This window comes from Apodemus sylvaticus, chromosome 5 (genome assembly GCF_947179515.1).
Source record: "Apodemus sylvaticus chromosome 5, mApoSyl1.1, whole genome shotgun sequence".
Lineage (NCBI taxonomy): Eukaryota > Metazoa > Chordata > Mammalia > Rodentia > Muridae > Apodemus > Apodemus sylvaticus.
The window spans coordinates 114,280,350-114,302,835 of record NC_067476.1 but is presented as its reverse complement, the minus strand read 5'-3'; the positions used below and the strand labels follow the sequence as shown (position 1 = coordinate 114,302,835).

Sequence of the window (22,486 nt, the reverse complement as noted above, 5' to 3'; positions counted from 1 at the left end):
TAGCCTGTGCTCAACCTCAAGAAAGCAGGTGTCCTGGTGAATCCACCAAGTCTAGGCTAAGAACATGCATCCCTCCCTAACCAGCTGCTGGAAAAGCTGCACGACCAATAAAGAGGCTGGAAAAGAGGGTGGGCGGGGCTCAGCACAGCTGCCCACTCCCACACTCACTCCTACTCTCCTCCCTTCTTAATCAAGCCTTAGTTCTTTGTTTGTTATTATTATTGTTAGTGTTTATTTATTTTGAGACAGGGTCTCAAAATATATATCCTACCTGGCCTGGAACTCACAGAGATCCCCCGCCTCTACCGCTTAAGTGCTGGGATTAAAACTGTGAAGCTCTAGTCCTACTTCTAAACTGGTTCCAAAGTTATTCAAAGTAATAAAAAAAATTTAAAAAAAAACAAAAAAACAAACAAAAACAAAAACGACATGGCTCAGCCTCTCTGCCCGCAATGTAATCATGTGACTGAACCCTAGCCAATGAGCGTGTGCTGCTGTCTCAGCTCCAAGGCCTCCCCTCTCCGGTCCATGTAGGTTTTCCCTGCTGTTAGCTGAAGACACAGCCCTCTTGGACCACAAGGTGACTACTGCGCGTGGAGGCCGGGAGCTAGGAACCCGGCCCAACCCCCAACCCCCACCATCCTCCAGATTTTTGTCGATTGTTTGCAGCTTTGCTTCTGTCACAGCCAGGGCAGCTCCTTTGTAGGAAGATGCCCTCTCTAAGCACAGTTAGACAACCTAATTGACAGAAATCTCCATCAATAACTCCCAAGAATTATTTTAAATATAATTGTTGCATTTTAACATTTAATGTATGTTCAATGTTAGTGAACAAAATTTACTATGGCAGCATATTTCTGTCCATTTTTAACATTGTGTATGTGTGATATGGAAATCAGGACAGCTAGCCGGAATCAATTATTCTCTCCTCCTGTCGTTTGCATGGGTCCTAGGGATTGGACCCAGGTCAGTCATCAGACTGACAATGAGCCCCCTTACCCACCAAGCCATCAGGGTTGGCATCGAGCCCCCTTACCCACCAGGCCATCTTGCTGGCCTCAGAGTTCCTTTCTTCTTAGAGTACAGTTGGCCTAATTTGGGGGAGGGCAGTATCCTCAAGTTTTTCTCTGCCTTAAGACAGTGTCTACATATCTCAGGCTCACCTTAAACTATGTAGCCAAGGATAACCCTGAACTTCTGATCCTCTCCCCTCTACCTCTCTGTGCTAGAATACAGTGTACACTACTATGCAGGGTTTCAGGTGCTAGGATCATACCCAGGGCTTCAGACATGCCAGGCAAGTACTTTCCCAGCTAAGATACAATCCCAATCCTTCACATTCATTCTCTAAAACACATCAAGGAAGTAACTGCATTACTGTCCCAACAGACTACCTGTAACCTGATGTGGGAACCATTAGACACATGTGGCTTTTGAACCTGAAATGTAAGTAGTGCAACCAAGGAACCAAAATTTTAATTTATTGATTTTAATTCTGTTTAATTAATTCAATCTAGCTGTGGATGAAGGCTTATTGTCCAGCACAGCAAACAATGATTCATGCTTCAAAGATTCAAGAAAACATTAATTTTCTACATGATACTTTTTCTTCCAGATGTTAAGTGTGTCTTGTTTCCTCTTCCACCTTGGGAACCACCCACGGCCATCCATCCTCACCATGGTAACCTCCCTTAGTGAACACTACCCCAGCCTCCTCCCCGGACCAGACACATGCAAAAATGCCCCCTCCAGGCCTCCCCTCAGCATCCACAGCCCACTCACCGCCGTCTTGGAGCTCTCTGTGTAGGGCAGGGGCTTGGCCAACTTCTCCACATCTGCCCCACTTGAGCCCACCTGTGTGTATGAATAGGAACCCCGAAAGTATGGGTTGCTGCCCCAGGCTGAGCGCAGGATTCGCCTGGGTTTCGGTATATTGGGGTTCCCTGTTGGGGAGTCAAAAGAACCAAGAAAAGGGAGCATAAGAAATGGCTACATAGGGAAGGCACCCCAAAACAAGCAATCCTTTGACCTCCAGGGCTCCAGGACAAACAAGTAACCAGGAGGTAAGCATAAAACATTGGGAGGAATGAGGGGGCTGGACTCAAGCGGCAGTCCCATTCATCCCTGGGGATCTGGTGATCCCCAGAAAACAAACATTAAATATCCCAAGGCCTTGGTTTTCCTACTTTAAAGTATTATTGGGGGTATGTGGATGCCTCAATGGTAGGTAGGTTAGCACTCATGGGGTCCTGGGGTTGATTCCAAGCAGTATTCAAAACAATCCAGATAATCATGCTTTCTATTATGGGCTCTCCTGCAACTATGGGCAGAAAAGAGTCAAAGATGCTGGTTACGATAGCATATGCTTGTAGTACCGCCACTCAGAAGGCTGGATGAGGCAGGAGCATCTTGAGTTTAAAGCAAGTAGGTATAATGCAGTGAGTCCCAGGCCAGCCTGGCCTATACATGAAACCCTATCTTAAAAAAATAAAAATTAAAAAAAAATAAATAAATAAATAAAAAAAAAAGGAGTAAAACAATTCTACCTCTAAATAAGATGCTAGGTAACAGGAAATGGGCAGTTATGGTGATGGTGACATTTGAGCCCTTTTTACCATGAAGCCCTTAGTGGAAAGAGCGGTCATTTTGAGTCATTCAAACTACAAAAATTTTGAGTGTGCCAGCAACCGAGGAGACAGAGGCCAAACATGGTTCTCTGCAGTGGCTCTCCCGTAGGCATAGCCACCTCAGCGCCACAATCTAGAAAGGGTAAAAGTGCTATAGACTTGGGAATTGAGAAAGTAGCCAGACTCAGTCGGCCACATGGACACGGGGCCGAACCCTCAGTCAGCCACATGGACACGGGGCCCCAAGCCTCAGTCGGCCACATGGACACGGGGCCCCAAGCCTCAGTCGGCCACATGGACACGGGGCCCCAAGCCTCAGTCGGCCACATGGACACGGGGCCCCAAGCCTCAGTCGGCCACATGGACACGGGGCCCCAAGCCTCAGTCGGCCACATGGACACGGGGCCCCAAGCCTCAGTCGGCCACATGGACACGGGGCCCCAAGCCTCAGTCGGCCACATGGACACGGGGCCCCAAGCCTCAGTGGGCCACATGGACACGGGGGCCCAAGCCTCAGTCGGCCACATGGACACGGGGCCCCAAGCCTCAGTGGGCCACATGGACACGGGGGCCCAAGCCTCAGTCGGCCACATGGACACGGGGCCCCAAGCCTCAGTCAGCCACATGGACACGGGGCCCCAAGCCTCAGTCGGCCACATGGACACGGGGCCCCAAGCCTCAGTCGGCCACATGGACACAGGGCCCAAATCCCAGTGAGCTGCATGGACACCGGGCCCACCTGTGAACTGTCGAAGCATCTCTGTGCAGATCTCAGCTACAGCCTCGTCATCGCACCTCTCCATGACGAGAGCCTCCTCCCCACAGATCCAGCCACTCAGCACATGGCCATAGCGCTCTGGCGGGTAAAGGACATCGAAGCCACAGATCTTGCGGTACCAGAGCTCAGGTGGGTAGGTGAGGGTACAGCTCTCTGCCTCATCCTCCCACACGAACTGCAAGCTGTTGCACTCCGGGCCCCAGAAGGGCTCCTCGAATTCCAGGAAGATCTTGTCAGTGGTACCGATGCCCAGGCGGTGGATGGCGGCCACCTTCTCCGTGGGCAGGCATGGCCTAAAGAAACTGGTGTACTGCCTCTTGAGCACGCCCAGCGAAACGGTCACGATCACGTGGTCCGCTGGGATCACCTCACAATCCTCGCACTCCACGACTACAGGCCACTGCTCATCCTCGTCCCACCTCCCCTGCTGGGGATTTTCTCCACTCTGGCCACCCTCCCCAGTGTCGTGATTGTGGTCACCCTCACCACGGGGCTCAATCTCAGGACCCCGGGGGCGAGCCGAGGCCTGGTCCCAGTGGATGCAACGGACTGGTTTCCCCAGCTGGATGACATGTGGGGGAATGCCCTCAGCCAGCAGCTCCACGACTCGCGTGAAGCCCGACGGGATGACGTGATGGGCGCCAGGGATCTCCGTCCATTCTCCAAAGGCGCTCAGGGACACCTCATCTATGCTGTGGGAGCTGCTCTCACAGCTCTCCACCTGAGGGAAGACCCAGAGAGGTCAGGTGAGGCAGGGCTAGGCCATGCAAGAAACAAAAGCTCTGAGCACATGGCACTTTGGACCCAGACTCCCCCAGAATTCATCTTTTCACTCTGGCATCTCTACACCACAGCAAAGATACCTTCAGGTACTGCTGGATCATGGCGAGCTTCAGGCGCTTGGTGGCCTCTGTGTCGTCTGGGTCATCCCTGATGCGATTCCGCACCATCTCCCGGGTGAACACCCCAACACTGTTCTGACTCTCAGCATTGACTGGTTTACCATGGCGGAAGAACTCCTGGGTCAAGTTATAGACCTGACAAAGAGACGCAAAGACTGAGCACTCTTATCACCCTCTACAGAGGGTCCACTTGGAAAACCCCCTACCCCCTGGTGTCCCTGGGGCAGCTGTGGCTTCTGCATGAAGCTGAGCAGGGCACCTGCTCTAGTCAGCCAGCTCCTCGCCTCCCAGCCTGTAAGAGAGGTATGGTGGACCTAAAGCTTTCTCTGGGGGCCCTTCCTAAAACAAACTGCAAACATCTGGGACTTATAGAATCATCATGTGGGCTCTGCACATGTCTGCGAGCCCCACTCCCATCCCCTATAGAATCTGACCTGCACACATTCACCTTTTCTAAGAAGCAGATGCAGAAAGCTCATCCCCTATAGAATCCTCTCTGCACTACTCAGATCATAAAGAGCACCTTCATTTGGTCCGAAGTACACAGAAGAGAACAACACAGGAAAAGCATCTCTGGGAAGCCCCAGCAGGCCAAGAAACAGAAACCACTTGGCAGGCACTCTTTAGCTAACATGCCAACCTACTCCTTATCCACAGTGACCATGGGTCCCTTGAAACAGGGTCCTTCTGCCTCCTCTGCCAGCCCTTGCCATAATCCTCTCAGCCTAACCTTAAACACTGAACAAGCCTACACCTAGACAGGTCCTAACATTCACTCAACATGCATTTGTGGGCTCCACACCCATGATGCATTAAGCAAGAGAAAGTCCCAAGCCTTGCCCATACTCAAGTTGATGAGACATTCTAAGGAGATTTCTACATGATACACTGTGACGGGAAAGAAATCAGGTAGGGTGAGGTCAACTAAGACAACCTTGACTCATTAGGATATAGCAACAGTGGCAAAGACAGAGAGAAGAAAGGGTTACAAGCAGAAGAAACCGCACAAAGATGGAGGGTGAGACGGTCAAGAAACCTGTAATGGGTTGGTTTGAGGAAGAGGCAACAAGCAGAATGCTGTAAGAAATGAACGGCCTTGGGAAGGGAGGCAGGTGCTAGGGCAGGAAGGCTAGCTACCATGCCAAGGCCCTGAAGTCCCGCAAGAATGGGAGGGTAGCATGAACCCCTCCCACTGGTGTCATTTCAGGGACTATATCGGAGAGCTTCTCGGCTGATCGTCTGTGGCTGATCACTTGTGGCCAGGCTGATTAGCAGTTATCTCCCTCCTTATAAAGTCTCTATTTGGTCAGCAGGCATCCATGGGAAAGATGTCTGCTCTGCACTGAAGCCCCAGGAAAAGCTGTGGGGCCAGAGTAAAGGGTGGCTACAGTACCACACTCCATCCCCACTGTTCCACAGGGCAGAAGCCTCCACATGAGACTGGCACATGAAGTAAAGATGCCTTTGCATCATAAATTATAGAGAAGGATATGAGTGAAACTGTTAGCTTGTCCTGCCTACAATCACAAGATGCTGGGTGGTCAGCAGTAGCTGGAGCCTCAGCAAATTCCTTCTGCCAAGAACTCAAGCTGGAGACTCTGCTTCTCCTCCCTGGTTTTCCCCTAAAAGATAAGCAACATAGTAACCAGTATTCAGCTCACATCATTGAAGACCATAGGTTCCTACAGAGGAGTAACAAATGTAGCCATCACCAACTAGGACTATCATGTGGGTATAGTCTCCTGCCAGACATAAAAGGAGGGTGTGGGGCACAGGCCTATAACCACTACACCAATTCTTAAATACTTTTCATTGGGATTACAATCCTTATAACACTGGGAAGTAGACACGGCCATGCACATTTTAGAGATAGGAAAATTTGTCAGAAAGACCCTATAGCTTAAGTGTGCAATGGTCTCTAAGGCTGGGGATATAGCTCAGCCAGACACCATTTGCCTAGCACAGACAAGACCCTGGGCTCAATCAGCACTGAGGGAAAACAAACCAACCAGGGCAGGGGAAATGGCTCAGCAAGTTAAGGACTTCCTGCTCAAGCATGAGGACCTGGGTTCAGATCCCCAGCACATAGCTATGAACCCAGCCCTAGGCAGCTGGAGTCAGGCAGATCCAGAGGGCTCGCCCGCAGCTGCTCCAGCTGGAACACTCACCTTCAAATTCACTAAGAGACTTGTCTCAAAATGTAAGGTGGAACAAAGATGACCTCTGACCTACACACACACACACACACAGTAAAATGCACCTATATGAATGGCCTTACAGAGCCATCTTTGTTGGAAACATTTACTATAAAGCTAACTTTAGGCATGGTTTCATCTGGCAACTTAGAATGGTTGCCAGTGTTGACTAAAAGTCACACAAGGAAATCCTGACTTATAATTTCTTCCTTCGGACACTAAGCAGCACTACAGTTTGAAAACTACCTTGTCCATTTTATTTTCCACAGCCCCCTCTCTTGGTTTTCAGAAGTGAAACTGATCAAGGAAGTAGAACAAGTCACATCCAAGGAAGGTCATTCTCAGGAAGTATCCGCATAGCCAAGCACGGTGGCACACATCTGCAATCCCAGTACTTAGAAGGTAAAAAAAAAAAAAAAAATCAGGATTTCAAGGCCAGCCTTGGCTATATAGCAAACTTAAGGCCAGGATGAGCTATATGAGACCTATCTAAAAAAATATTAAAAACATAAATACTCATGCTTAAAGTACTGACAATAGCCAGGAGTCGGCATGTAGGCCAGTAAAGTCTACTTTGTAGAACGCAGGTTACTATCTAATCATTAGTAAGTCTACCCTTTGTATGTGAGTAAAAATATGGAACTGCATTCACATAACTTGTTGGTCCATATACCGAACAGAGTGTGTGCATCCTCCATGGACCAGGGAGCTCTGCATAGCAGGAGATTGGCAAGTATACAATGAGTGTCTAGGGGTCCGTTTACTGACCTGGAGTCGGGTCATTACAACAATAAGACCTGTTGTTCTTTACCCATTTCTTCAGCACTACTGAGAAATTCTAAGAACACTGATGACTTTTTAAAGTTTGGATGCTTCAATGATGCACAGAATTGCTACTTCTATCTAAAGTAGATTGCAATACTAACCAATGTAATAAGAGTAATAAGTACTCTGAGGCTGGACTCTCACTATCGTATCCACTAGATACCTGCAGCAATTCAGAATTTAATATTGGTTCCTGCATAGTTTCACTAGCTACAGCTCAACTACTCAAAAAACCACAAGAATCTAGAAGCTACAGCTCAACTACTCAAAAAACCACAAGAATCTAGAAGCTACCATACTGAACAGTGCAAGTCTAAAACATCTCCATCCCAAAAGGGTCTCCTGAACAATGCTGGTTATATGTAATTCCAAAAATATTATTAAAATGCCAATAGATATGTTATTAACTAAATAAATGAATTAACTAAGCAAATTAACTAAATTAACATGTCATCTAGTATAATTACCAAGGAATTGCGATCAATGCACGAAAATTCTATTGCTATAAACTAGGAACAACCAGAAAATGTTTGAGTATCTAAAATAAATAAATAAATAAAAACATAGTGACACCAATTACCACAACCCAAACACTTAAGAGTCTAGCAAATGACATTGGAGGCCTTTTTGAGGAAATCTATCAGTGTCTTGCCTAGCTCAGCACATTCACATATCACCACGCTGTCCTGATGGTCCCCTTACCTCGTTGTATAAATCGCTGAATTCCTCAACCACATCCTTGGGGATGCGGCGGCCATGGTTGGTAAGGTAGCAGGCCACACCATTCTTGGAGTAGAGGCTGATGCGGCCCACACTGCGTTCCCCATCTGTTGTCTCTTCCAAAAGGCCATTGGCTTCTGCTAGTTGATAGATAGGGTTCCCGTGGGATCCATGGATCCAGGTGGCTCCCAGCTCAAAGGTGGCGTGTCCTGGTGGTGACAACAGACCCTTAGAGGGGCAGAGGTTTCTTTAAAGAAGGACAGTACTGCCTCCCTTCCTTCTCTAAGAGGACCCCACCCACATATAGCCAACAGGGCAGGAAGGGGGTTAGAAGCTCTCTCTGAGCAACAGCCAAAGGCCACAGCGGAACACCTGACAGCAGATGACATGAGCGTCAGGGAGAAGCACCGGTCAGAGTGACTCTTGTGCCCAGAGTCATCGCGTGACGTCAGTTAGAAGCTTCCTCTTTCCTAGTCTTACCTTCTTCTAAGACAGTACTATATACCAGACCCCAACTCCTTCCCACTCAAGAGGACAGGACATCCTATCATTATTCTAGCCCCTTAACAGCCCATGGCTCTGGAGTCCAAGCCTTTCTCCCAAATACAAGAAGTCCCCTTCTGACACTTCCAGGACAGAAGAGAGGACAACTCCAATGTAGAACGTTTTCCCAGGATGGAGGAATACAATCCCAATCTCCAAGCAGATTCACACCGTGGGGCTGATCCTGAGATTCTGTCAAGGAGGGCTAAGGAGCACTCCTGGATCCAAGAGGTACGGAACTTAGGAATCCATCCGGTGTCACCCCTAGCCAAAGCAGCAATGGCAGCAGATCTGTGGTAACTACCTCCATCCTGAACCTCAGTTTCTTCTTCTGATGCCTTGACGCTGTGTGGTAGCTTTCCCTGACTCGCTTCCAGGGAGGTTAAAACAGTGCAGAGAGCAGAGAAACAATTTGTAGTGTTCATTCCCACGGGCCAGGCTCAAGATGGTAAACTTCCTGTCAAATTCACAATAATTCCTCCTACCTTCTGTACATGACAAGATAACCTTGACAAAAATAACTGTGTCATGCCTCCCACTGAGAGGCAGGGTCTAACCCCTGAATTTGGGTTAAACTCATGGCTTGCTCTGACGAGCAGAATGTAGTAAAAGTTATATTTGCAGCTTCAGAGTCTAGGGCTCTAGGGGCCTGTTAGTCTTTCTATTGTTGATATAAACCACCATGACCACGAACAACTTGGGAAGGAAAGGGTTTGTTTCATCTTACTCTTCCACCTCACAGTCCATCACTGAGGTAAGTCAGGGCAGGAACCTGGAGACAGAGCTGATGCAGAAGCCAAGGAGGGGTGCTGCTTGTTCCCCATGCTTGCTCAGCCTGTTTTTTTATAGCACCCAGGACCACCAGCTCAGGGTGATCACCTCCAGTCAGATGAGCCCTTCCACATCCATCATCAATCAAGATGCACCACAGGCCAATTTAGTGGGGGTTCATTTCAAAATTGATGTTCCCTCTTCCAAAATGACTCCAGCTTGTGTCAATCTGACAGAACACTAGCCGGTACTCTAAAAGGAACAACTATAGAAAGAAACAGAGATTCACCTTGCTAGGAACATGAGCCCAGACCAAAGCCTACACTTCCTACCAGACAAGAGGGTAAGGCCATCTTAGAGATCCTAACCAACCTGAGTGACATTTCCAAGTGACCCTGACATGCAGGAATCAAGGCAAAGCCAGCAAAAGACCCACCTACCAGAGTCCTGCCCATATGTCCTCCCCACAGACCTTGTAAGCTCTTATGTCTGGGGTAGCTTGTTCTGTAGCAATAGCTGTCTGACACAGTCTAAAGACAGTAGTATTGCCCCTCGCCCCATGCCCTTATTTGCATACCTTTCTTGGAATGTTTCTAATTGAACCAGCAGTTACTAAAAATAGCCCTGTAACATGAATATGCCTACAAAAAGGGAAAACGCAGCCTGCCTCATGCCGCAGCTGGAAGAGAACAGTTGCCTGGTGTCTCTGAAAAGGCAGGCACACAGTGTAGGAAAAGAAGGCAGACCGAAGGCCACCAACAACACAAAGTCTAGGACTTTGCCCACAGGCCCTCCCTCTGGCCAGTGAGGACACCTCCAGAGCCTCAGGCATGGCAGTCCCCAGATTGTCTGTTCTACACTGAGCTCCCAATAGGAGCAGAGGGAGAACAGTAACATTATTATTGTTATTACTATTATTACTAATTTGTTTTTAGCCGACGCTGCACATGTATACAGTACAGTAGAAGTCACCCGCCCTCACATTCATGACTGTTCATCCTGCTCTGTGACCCACCGCAGGTTCAGAGCTATCTGTGGGAGCCTGGTGGGCTCTGCAGTGGGAATGACTGAACACAGAAGTCCCCCTGTCTCCCAGAGCCCATTAATAGCTAATAGTTGGGAGGGAAAACAGCTATTCGAGAAGGAACTGAACCCTCACCCTGGCACCATAGGAGCTGCAAGTCACACAGAGCCTGGGCAAGGCGAAAGCAAGGAGATGCCTTTCCTGACTCTAGATGTTCCTTGGTGAGGACGAGGTGAAGAACAAAGCCAGGTCAAGGTTTGCCAGGAGTTTGGAGGACCAGAATATGGCTGCTTCTCCCACTCACCTCCATCTGAGCCACACCTGTATTCCCAAGGCACCAAGCACCACCTCACGCCTACTCAGTTCCTAGCAAGTGGTAGCCTCAGAGCTGGCTCTGGACCCTGCTCTCACTAGTACCCTCTCACTACTGACAGGGACACAGCCCTCGGGCCATGCTGCAGCAAGTCCACTGAGGCACTGGGTTCTGAGGCCTGCCGGTCTGCATACAACACAGGTGCCCCGCCCAGCATGTTACCCCCTATCTCTTTACATTTATTGTTCCACACAGACTAGTCTCTCCCTCTTCTCTGCCTGGCAAGCTTCCCATTTGGTCTTCTGCCACCCTGTGCCTTCCCTGCATGGTCTCAGTTGTCAGTTGCCTCAGGGACTGGGCCACCTATCTTCCCATCTTCTGATTCTATGTCAAACTCTGAATGGCTCAAGCCCAAAGAATCCTAACTGGGACTGCTCTTCCCAGAGGCTGCCAGCCAGCCAATCAACAGTGAGCAGAGCCCTGGGGCTCCCTGGCTGCCCCTGCCTCAGGAGAACTTTGGACAGCACTTTCATTCTTACTGCCAAGAGTCACCCAAGTTTGTGCCTGAAAAGAAGAAACAAAACCTCATATGCACCTTCCAGGAATGGCTCTAGGACACTGACTGTGGCCAACAGCTCTGTGTAAAGAGACAGTGTGTCCTTGATGCCCACTGACCCCCTGCCTGACCACCTGTGTAAGCAAGTAAGTACACAGGCTGTGCATGAAAACACAAATCCTCACTCTTGGTATTTCAGTACTTGGGAGACAAAGAACTAGAGTTCCAAGGCCCACCTGCCCTGAAGACTGACCCCTGTCTCAAAACAGAAGACAAAGCTGGGAGATAGCTCAGCTAGTAAGTGCTTCCCACAAAAACATGAGGACCTCAGTTAGATCCCCCAAAATCCATGTAAAAACCCCATACCTATAACCAGCAGAAACAAGACGACCCTTAGGGCTTACTGGCCAGCCAACCTAGCAGAAAATTTTAGTTCCAGGCTCACTGAGAAACAGAGACTCTGTCTCAAAAAAAGAAGTTAGAAAGCAATTGAGGGTGATAACCAATGTCAACCTCTAGCCTCTAAACACACAGTCATACACACACACACACACACATGCACACTCATTCACTCACTCACATATACATACAGACACACACATACACGCTCTTATACACACAGACATAGACACATTCATTCATATACAGACACACACATGCACTCACTCACACAGATACTCACATATACAACATATACACACGCACACTCATATATAGCACACACACACATGCTCTCATACATACACAAAGACATTCACTAACATATAGACACATACACAGCACACATGAGCACTCATACATAGCACACACACACATACACGCTCTTACACATACTCACAGACATAGACACATTCACTCACATTCATACACTCATACAACATACACTAACACATAGCACACACACTAATATATTCTCACATACACAGACATACATATATACACATACACAGATACACACTCACAGACACACAATACACACACATACACACATACAAACACACACAGAAATACACTCACATACACAGACACACATGCACACATACTCACACACTCATGCAACACACACACAGAGGGTCAAGTCTCTCACATACTCCAGGCCTCTGCATGTTTTCTCACTGGGTCATATTCATACTCCCAATGCACTCGACCCACTGCTGGCCAGAACACCCCACACAGACTGTGGCAGTCAGAACCCTGATCTCCAGCTCCATTTCAGGAAATACCCCTATGTTCTAGAATCCTGGCAATGTCTTCTTACCCCAGGGGCAAGTCTCTTCTCTGGCTGCAACTATCTTTACAGGCAACCCTAAGACACACATCACACACACACACACACATCACACACACACACACACACACACACACCACACACACACACACACACACACACACACGGAAGCCTAAATTCCCCTTCCACTCTAATAACCCTAGTTCCTGTTGCCTGTCCTCAGTCATGATAGACTAACTTGTACTAAATACTAATAATTAATCAGAACTTACACAATGCCCCGTCCCTCCTGTGACATTAGAAATGAGTACCCACAGTTCTTAGATATGTCCTCAACAAACATGGTCAGCCCCAACTCTAACACCAATTCAGCAGTCTCCAAAATGGATGTCAGTGCAAAGGGCTAAGGAAGCTTGTGGGAAACACCCACACAGATGTATGATCAAACACTTATCCCAAGGAAAGATTAAATTAGTACAAGCGGAGGCAGAACCAGAGGAACAAACGGTGGCCTAGAGAGATGGCTGGGCCTGAGTGATGCTTACCAAGTCTCACACTCTGCACGCGGCCCCCAATGTGTCTGGACGCCTCAAGCACTGTGACATCCGCGAAGCCCTGCTCCAGAAGGGCTCTAGCTGCAGCCAGGCCAGCCAAGCCGGCGCCGATCACCACCACACGAGGCTGTCCCCTTCTCCGTAGGCCACGACTGAGAGGGTCATCCGCACTGTCGCCACTGGATTCACAACTTTGCATACCGTCCGTGCTCACCTTCTAGGAGTCTGTGACGAGAGGGGGTGGGGGTGGAGGTCAGCTCACCTGACCCAAGGGAGCCATTGCAGGCTGCCCCCACTCCCTGAAGACCTGACCAAGAAGAGACACCCTCCAAAATGCAGAAAGGGAGACAGGAAGGGACAGAGAGAGGTGAGAGCCGGGGGAGGGGAGAAGCATGTGTTTTAGGGCCGCCAGCACGTAAGGGGTGGAATCCATCAATCCTACCCTCAGATCTCTTAGGCTTTGCCTGTTCCCTACCCCAGGTCTAAAGTAGGGACAAACGTGACCTGAGAAGAGATGATTAAACAGTTCAAACTCAGGAGACTTTCCTGATGCCTTGTCCAACCCTACATGGCTGCCCTCTGTGCCAGCCCCAGGCTGCTCACACAGACATCAGGATACTCACACATACCAGAGATACTCACACAGGCTCCAGAATGTTCACACCAGCCCAGGGCACGTGTACACACAGCACTGCTCTGTCCCTTGCTCTCACCTGGCACTTCCCTATACTCTCTGCCCCCTTCTGTCTTTCTTCTCTCTCTCTCTGCCTTTTGGCTGGCCTTCTGAGTATCAGTGAGGTGGCAGTATGGTGGGAAGGACAGAGTCTTCACCTCCCCGTTCCTCCAGAAAGAGCTAGTACCCAACAAGCCTTGCTATTCTGGGTCGGTCCTTTCCCCACCCACCCAGGCCCCCAGTCACCACAAAACAGCAATGAACCCAGGAAACACTGGATTGTGATGACCCGTGGCACCAGAGACCAGACATCAAATTGACAGTTACACGCTGCCAGCTTGCTTTGAGACGCCACACTTGGGCTGCTGGTAATGCAGGGCCAGAAGGCGGCCCAGGGCTGGAATACCCTGCTCCTCTAGTCTCAGAATGGCCAGGATCCTTTGGAACTCAGCTCCTATCCTATCCCTTTCATTCCGTGACTCAAGCAACGTAAAAGGCCAGTTGTCTTGGCTAAGGTTTGAGTCACAGATACTGCAGAATTTAATAGCACCAAGATTGAACGAGGAAATAAAGATGGAAGGAAACTGCTAGACCACAAACCAAGACGCAAATAAAAACTTGTCACTCACAGTCATGAAGCAAGCATGGCCTTTCCCAGACACAGCAATCCACTTTTAAGAATCTACTAGAGATTCAGGGCACATCGCACCAAATAAACACGTCAAAGACATTTATAGCTTTATCACACTAACCAAATCTGGGAACATCCCAAAAGCCCACCAATGAGAACAGATGCATGAGCCATGTAGTACTCTGTCCCATGCAGAACTCCGCAACTACAGAACCAAGCTGCTGTGCTCTAACAGCACAGACGCACCTACCGCACCTACCAACATGTGACTGAGTCAGAGGCCAGACACCCCGCAACTCACACTGTGTGGCTTCATTTACACCAAGTTCAGGGAAAGGCAAACAAGGAGAGAGATTAAGGGAAAGAGGAGGTGATTGAGAATGGTGGAGGGAGCTTCCTGCAGTGGAGGGAGCCGATCTACCTTGATCTGAATGGAGGTTACACAGCATGTCAAGACATGGCCACTTTCCTCTGAGGTTTCCATTTTCCCTGGACAGTGTCCTCTAACACTCGAAGATTTAGCAAAGTAGGTGGTTTTTTTCTCCCTAAATATGCTCAGGCAAAGAGGCAGCTTCTCCCCCAACATATTTCATACGATGTATGGGCCTAGACAGAAGTGCTTCCTCCCCTGGCGCGCCTCCTACTCCACTCCCAGACTCAACAAGCCAAGTCAGGGTAGAACACGCTTCCTAGTCTACAGGCAGATGGCGCTAGAGACCCAGAATCCCTCCAGGGCAAGCCAGGCTTTGCTGGAGAGGCCACTAGGTGGGCGCGAGCCTTTCCAGCCTCCTCCTCCGCTACCCTCTTCCCCTTCTTTTAGGCCCCCACCCTCCAGGGAACATGCCAAGCAGGGCTGTCTGCAGTCTCTCCCTCCCTTCCCCTCTGCCTAGGTTCCTGTGCACTAAATTTAGAGGTGAGGATGTGGCGGATTGCACGCGCTGGCAGGGTCAGTGGCGATGCCACCGGAAGTCTGCCAGCCACCGCCGACGCTGTGTCAAGCTAGTAAACACACAGTGCGCTGTGGAGGGCCTGCGTCAGCTGTAATGATGCCAGGGTGTCCATACACCAGGTGAGACCTGACACCACCGCGTGCTCCAGCCCATACTCTGGAAGAGTGGGGATTCTCCTTTACAGCACCTTGGCCCCAGGGACACTCCAACAGCCTCATTTTTGCAATAAAGGGGTGGGAATGTGGCAGTGTTTGTAAAGCTTACTAGTGAAGCCAGGTCTTGAAATGCTCCTATATAGAGCAAGTGTAACAGGGATTTAACTGGAGTTCCCACACTGACAGGCCACATATACCTATAATTCCAGTATTAGGAAGGCTAAGGCAGAAGCCGGGCTGTAGTGGTACACGCCTGTAATCCCAGCACTCTGGGAGGCAGAGGCAAGCGGATTTCTGAGTTCATGGCCAGCCTGGTCTACAGAGTGAGTTCCAGGACAGCCAGGGCTATACAGAGAAACCCTGTCTCAAAAAAACCAAAAAAATAAATAAAAATAAAAAATAAAATAAAAAAGGAAGGCTAAGGCAGGAAGATCATGAGGTTCAAGCTAACCTGGGCTACATGGAAAGATATTATATAAAAAATGAAAAAAATAAAAACAAAACCTGGGGAGTCCTGCTTATCACAGGATCCCTAATGTTACCTTCTAAAAGCCAAAAGAATCTACCTAACCTCTCTTCCCCTCAGCATGACTGGCTGGTCCTCACTACACTGCTGTGACAGTCAAATAAGGTTGTCGTAAGACTGACTGTCAGCATTTAAGGACCTGACACATGAAGGAACAGGTACTGTAGATACATTATGACATGATTCTAAAATGGACCACAGGCCATCTTAAAGATGACTGCAGAAAGAACCGTCCGTTCCCAACACCAAATCTCAGAGACCTTGAACATGGGTACCAGATGCACACAGCGCAGGCCCTGTGGGTCCCTGAACCACTGACCATCACGGCTAACCCCACAGTACTGGTCTTCCGTAAATCTTGCCCAAACCAGCTCCATCCACCCTTGTTGCCCACAAGAAGCCAGAGGTACCACACACAGAGCCACAGACGACAGAGGATGTCCACCACGGCCCTCTCACCACCCTGTGTCCAGACATCCTGAAGCCCAACTGAAAAATAAGAGAAGACAAATCCAGAAAGCCTGCTGAGCCAGGCTCAACCAACCTTTGCTGTCAGTTTTTATCACTTTCCCCACTTGAGGCTTTTGGGGGGGGGGGGAGAAAGGGAAAGGGAGTGAAGGAGGGAGGGAAAGAAGGAGGGAGGGAGGGAAACTGTCTTATTAAGGAAGAATTTAAATGGTCCTTAGTGCATGCCTGCCCCTTTCGCCTTGATCTGTATGCACAGGAGAGACGGGACGCCCTGTGCTGGCCCACAGATAAAGGAATAAAGGCAGAGAGCTGGCTCAGCCAGGCAGTGAGAGAGGAGGGGGGAGCTGAGGGAGCTCAGAAGAATAGACACTCGCCTTCTTGGGGCGGGAATGGGGGTATCTAGGGCTTCCTGCCCAGCATCCATGTCCCCAGGCAGGCCAAGCCCCAAAGCTTCCAGAAATCAGGTCAGCCAGAGCATGAGTACCTGTCTTCCAAATACCCACTGCCTCCTGACAGCACTTTCCCAGTCATAGGCCACAGCTTCCGGGTGTCAGGCTCTCCTCCATACCTGATCCTGTTGAGACCCTCCCAGAAATGCCGGAACTAAGCTGAGGCAGCACACATCTTCCTGCTCTCACCCCATACACACACACACACACACACACACCCAGGGGTCAAAGTTGTCAGTGTCCTTAGGAGAAGATCCCTTTATCCATCCGCTGGCTGGGCCAATCCATGTCATTCCTACAGTCCAAACAATGTCGCCTCTACCCCCAGTATCCTCAGGGACCGACCCTTCAGCTCCCACTCTCTGAATCTCACCTAAACCCAGTCTCATTCTCCACCCTGTAGACCAGTGGTTCTCAAACTTCCTAACATCGTGACCCTTCAACAGAGTTCCTCATGTTGTAATGACCCACACCATAAAATTATTTCATTGCTACTTCATAACTGTAATTTTGCTACTGTTATGAATCATAATGTAAATATTTGTGTTTTCTGATGGTCTTTGGTAACCCCCTATGAAAAGGGCCATTCGACTCCAAAGGGGTTGTAAAGCATAGATTGAGAACCACTGCTCTAAAAGATATCTATGGCTAGACCTCATTATTGTGCCCAGAATACAAGCCGGCAATTTGTTGAGCATCTACTCTATAACAAACCCAGAAAAGCCCGTTATCCTCTGGCTTCATTGATGTCTGTTCTCACAAGATACTTCCCACCACACACAACCTAAACCCCTAGCTCTACCAAGCCTTGGGCTTCCCCAGACCTCCTAATAGCCCAAGGCAAGTTTCATTTTCCTTGCAGCAGCCTCTGGTTTCTGACCACACGGTCTTCACTGGGACTTAAGAGCTATGCCATCATTGCAGCGGTGGACTGTAGGCTCCACATACTGGCTCTTAACTACAACAATTACCTAGTGGGTCCCAGGACACGGGTGTCTCCCTGGGGACCTATTACTGTCCCGTGTCTCAGGACTGAGGCTTCAGCTTCCCCGTCACTGAGCAAGGCTGGATTCCAGGCTGGACAGGTAATCCTCTGGCAAGTGAGCATGGCCACAGCTCTAAGACACTACCATGCAGCTCAGCAGCTCAGCAGCCCAGCCAGTGTAGACACCCCTTCCTCAACAACTGAGACCACCTTTGCTTCTCCCACTCATCCACAGATCACCATGTCTCCAACCGTGATGACTGCTGCAAATATGCCACCGGCAACCACCTCCCACACCTTTCAAAGACACAAAACATTCTACCCATCGTGGACCCTCTGAACACAAGGTTTTTGGGTTGGTTGGTTGGTTGGTTGGTTGGTCTTTCTGTTTGTTTGTGTCCCGTCGGGCACCTGAGATAGTGTTCTTCTCGGGTCGCCCAGTCTGGATTTCCTCACTGATGCCTGCAGCAGAATACGGCTCCATCCTCCTCCTCCCTTCATCTCCTTTAGAGTCCAGAATCACACCAGCTGAAACCCTCCAAACTAGGTCATTCCTTCTAACCAGCATTCCTCCTCTCCCTGAGGCTTACTCGAGAGAGATCCACCCAGGACACTGGTGCCCTCAGCTGCAATAGTATCTGCAGCCCCCTCAACCAAGCCTGTGGACTTTATGAGTCTCTCCAACACATAGGACTACCGGCCAGCTTCTTCTTCCTTATAGGGATGCTCTTCCCAAGCTCCCAGCAGGAGGGAAGGGAGAAGGAAGGAAGCTGGGGCAGACCCAGGGCAACATCTTTGGGCTGCCTGGCAGATCTGCCGAGGATTTGGAATCTTGAGACCCCCTAGACAATGAAATTATTCTTCTAAGGTAAAAAAGAAAGAAAGAAGGGGGAAAAAAACACTCCCAGAAATCCCACACCAGCTGCCTTGCTGTGCTGTCAAACAAAGGGGCTCTGTGTGTGCAGGGCTCCTCCCAGCCTCCAGTCTAGGGCAGGCAGGCCGCCCCAGCCTCCCAGCCAGACCCTTCCAGCCTTCTCGCCCAGCCACAGTGAGTGCAAGGCGTAGCACCACCAACCCAGGAGGGCCAGGCCAATGGACAGGAATAGAGATGTAAACACCGTGGGCGGAACAGGGCAACCCAGCTCAGTATCCTACTGCTGGCTATGAAATCCCGGACACCAGGGCCTGCCTTTCTCTGGGCCTCATTTGGCCAACACTTCTGAACTCACCCCAAGAATATCAAGTATGCTCCCACCTCCTGGGGTTACATATCTCAGCCCCACCTAACACCAAGCCAGTCTTCAAGTTTCTCTATCTGTATATGGGGCAAGTCCACCTGCTTGTAGACTTCTGGGAGAATTAAACAAGACAGCACAAAAGAGAAACATGGCCACTAAGAACTATCTCACAAAGGGAGCGTGAGGAAGGAAGGTCCCCAGAGGACCATCACAGAGGTTGGAGTCACCCTCCAACATCCCAAAGCTCCGCTGCATGTAAAATAACCTAGAGCTTTGAGCTCAGAGTCCAGCATCAGCCTTGGCCCCAGTGCAAACAGGATCTTGACCTTGGGGTCAATCAAATCGATTTGACTCCCAGCCCAATCCTGACTAGGTCAGAGCTCCTCTACCCTGACTCTGCCTGACCATCCTACCCAGAATCCACCGCCATTAGGCAACTCCCAGTTCACAACGGGGGGAAACGGTACCTCATTTCACAGACCAGCAGTGGGCCTGATGACAGCCCTGATGACGACTAAAGCCCTAACTTCCTCCTGGTGCCTGGCTTCTCTCCAAGCACTGAGCCTTTGTTATGCACATCTTTCCCCGAAAATGTAGTTCTGAAAAGGACACGTTTAAAAACTTCTTGTAAATCTATTTCAGAAGAAGAGGGTGCCAGGCACCCCTAGCCACTTTAACTGGCAGTGAAGGAGACAGCATACACACCTCCCTCATGGAGGTAGTAGGCAGGAGTGGGAGGTGTTCTGGGGGGAGCAAGACTCAATGTCCTGCTACACTGCAAAGCAGACCAGACAGAAGGTACTTTTATAGCTCCCTGGAAGGGCAGATCCAATAGGAAGCCCAGATGGGGACCCCCAAAAAAGAGAGCTCTCACTCACTTATAGTCACAAACAGCCCCCTCCACCACAGTTGTCACTGTGTGGAGGTGTGGTCACCAGCTTTTCAAGAACAGTAATTTGAATTTCCACCACTTACTGGATGGGTGACAGATAAGCTGACTTTGGGGTTTGCTACCTTGGCACAAGCTAGCGTCACCTGTAAAAGAAGACCTCGCCTGAGAAAATGCCTTCATCAAACTGCCGGTGGGCAAGTCTGTAAGGCATTTTCCTGGCTGATGACGTAAAAGGGTCCATTGTGGGCGGTGCCATCGCCCTGCGGATGGTCTTGGGTTCTGCAGGAAGGCAGGCTGAGCAGGCCTGTGGGGTAAGTCAGTAAGCAGTATCCCCCATCGTTCCTGCCTGGCGTCCTTGTGCAGACTGCGACTCGGGACATGTGAGCCAATAAACCCTTTCTCTCCCAAGTTATTTCTGGTCAATGTTTTATCAAAGCAATAGGAACCTAAGATAGGCGACCTCATCCGTAAAATGGGTTGTGTGACAGCACACGCAGTGGCCTAGAGGGGAGCAGGCCTCTTCCTCTTTTCTTCTCCTTTTCTTCTGCAGGCCCCCACCCGTGCATGGTGGGAGAAGACTGAACCAGGAGAAAAGATGTGGGTGGGGTTTGAAGGAAGCCCGCCCAGTAAAGGTCGCAGACCCTCCTCTCACAGTAATTATGAAGCGTGAACATGAAGCTTGATGGAGCTGCCCACTTCACAAAGTCCTGTCTTATGGTAGGGAAGGAACAAAACACCCCAGGGGAGACAGGTCAGCCGCAGGTGCCTGAGTGCCTGCTTCCAAGATGCCCCTTCTGGCACTCATGCCCTAGTGAAGTCCTCTCTTCTTGAGAAGACCTTTGTAGCTAAGAGGATATTGCAGAAATGAGGGGATATGATGCCTAAAACTGGGTTATGAAAGACACAGTGGCCATGCCGTCTTGGCAAGCAGAAGTGACCCGGCTAGGAGCAGATCCTCCAGCCCCAGAGACTTTGATGCCTGCAGCCTCCTGGGAGACCCTGAACCAGAAACCACCCAGCTGAGCTGCATCCTCATTCCTGACTCATAGAAGAGCTACAGGTGATGATTTCACTGCTTTAAAACTACTAGCTTTGAGGCAATTTGTTGCCCAGAAATAGGTAATGAATAACCTTCAGTCTCCTATCTAGGAAGCCTTAAGAGGGAGATCCCTAGGCAACACCTCAGCACTTGGGAGCTCTATCCTCCCTGATCTGAAGACCAGAAAAGCAGGCCTAATAGTTTACAAGTCCCAGGAACAGGAACATTTCAGTCCCCAGAAGATGTCTACAATCACCTATACTCACACTAGCTCACTTAAGTCAGACTCCAGGGAACAGGAGCCCAAACACGGGTATTATTCTAGGTCACCTGTGAAAGCCAAGGCTCTAGAGCAGGCTTTAAATGCAGGGATGACAGGAGATGATGGTATATCAGAGGAGGAGTGTGACAGAGCTGAGGCCAGGTCATGGTCAAGGTCCCCTTTGAGGATGTCACTGTCTAGCTCCTGAAGTCCTCAGTAGCCCGGGTTTGGAATATACCTCAGACCATGAGTATCCTTATGTAGTAACGCCACACTCATCCATGTCTTCTTCACCCTCTTCTACAGCCTCTTCCTCGGCAGGAATGGCCCCAAGACATAGGGCTGGAGTCTAACCAAACAAGCCTGGAAAGCCCTTTCGCATCCCTAAAGTAGAAACAGCCATAACGGCTAGCCTGGTCTGGCTCCTATGCTCCCTGTCAGAAGCACTCAGTGGGATCTGCATGTGCATGTAAGATTCAGCCTTGCTTTGTGCTGCATTTGACCCTGGGGAGGACAGAACATCAAATTATAGAGACAGAGCTGAGGCTCACAGCTGGTTAACTCAAAGGTGTAACAGGCAGCTAAGATCCAGACTGGGGAACCTAATACAGGCAGGGAAGGAGTCAGTTCCGTTCCTAGATGGTGAAGCTTAGATACACTGCTGATGAGAATGACTCATGAGACCAAGGCTGCTGACTGTCCTCCCTACCAAAGGTCTCCTGGCTGAGCCTGAGGTCCTGAGTCCCAGACGTATTAACCTGACCTTCTTTCCATGCCTAAAGAGTTGGGAATAGGCCTGTCAGCAGGAGTGGGGAGGACTCATCCCACCCTCTCCTCAGAGTCTTTAGCCATACCTACGACTCTCATGTAGACAAGAGATACAGATAAGCCTGTGCTATTCCTAGAGAGAAACTAGCCCCTAGTTAGGAACTAGGAGCTAGCCACCACCCCGCCCTCCCACTGGATGGTAGGATAACCTATGAACAGCATCCCCATCCCTTTTCTCCAAAGGAAAGGAGTCATACAGTCACTCAAACAACAGCATACAGGCATCTTGTCTCCACAGGCTGTACTGCAGAGGGTGGACATAGGACATGTGGGTGGGATGTGGTGAGTTTCCTGTTAAAGCACACGGGCATTCTGGGCCTGGGCTGGGCAGACCTAAAGCGACTAGATATAGCA

The 22,486-nt window shown here is 49.7% G+C and overlaps 1 protein-coding gene across 4 annotated transcripts in view; it reads right to left on the bottom strand.

Annotated features, from left to right (window-relative positions):
* Smox (spermine oxidase) overlaps window positions 1-22,486 on the bottom strand; it is a 34,686-nt gene that overhangs the window by 1,160 nt on the left and 11,040 nt on the right. For all 4 annotated transcript variants that reach the window (XM_052183683.1, XM_052183680.1, XM_052183682.1 and 1 more), the window contains exons 2-6: window positions 13,028-13,261; window positions 8,030-8,256; window positions 4,269-4,442; window positions 3,367-4,126; window positions 1,783-1,943 (exon numbers count right to left, since the gene is read on the bottom strand). In XM_052183683.1, coding sequence (XP_052039643.1) covers window positions 1,783-1,943; window positions 3,367-4,126; window positions 4,269-4,442; window positions 8,030-8,256; window positions 13,028-13,235 — 1,530 coding nt within the window. In that variant the 5' untranslated portion in view covers window positions 13,236-13,261. The remainder of the gene's footprint in view (window positions 1-1,782; window positions 1,944-3,366; window positions 4,127-4,268; window positions 4,443-8,029; window positions 8,257-13,027; window positions 13,262-22,486) is intronic.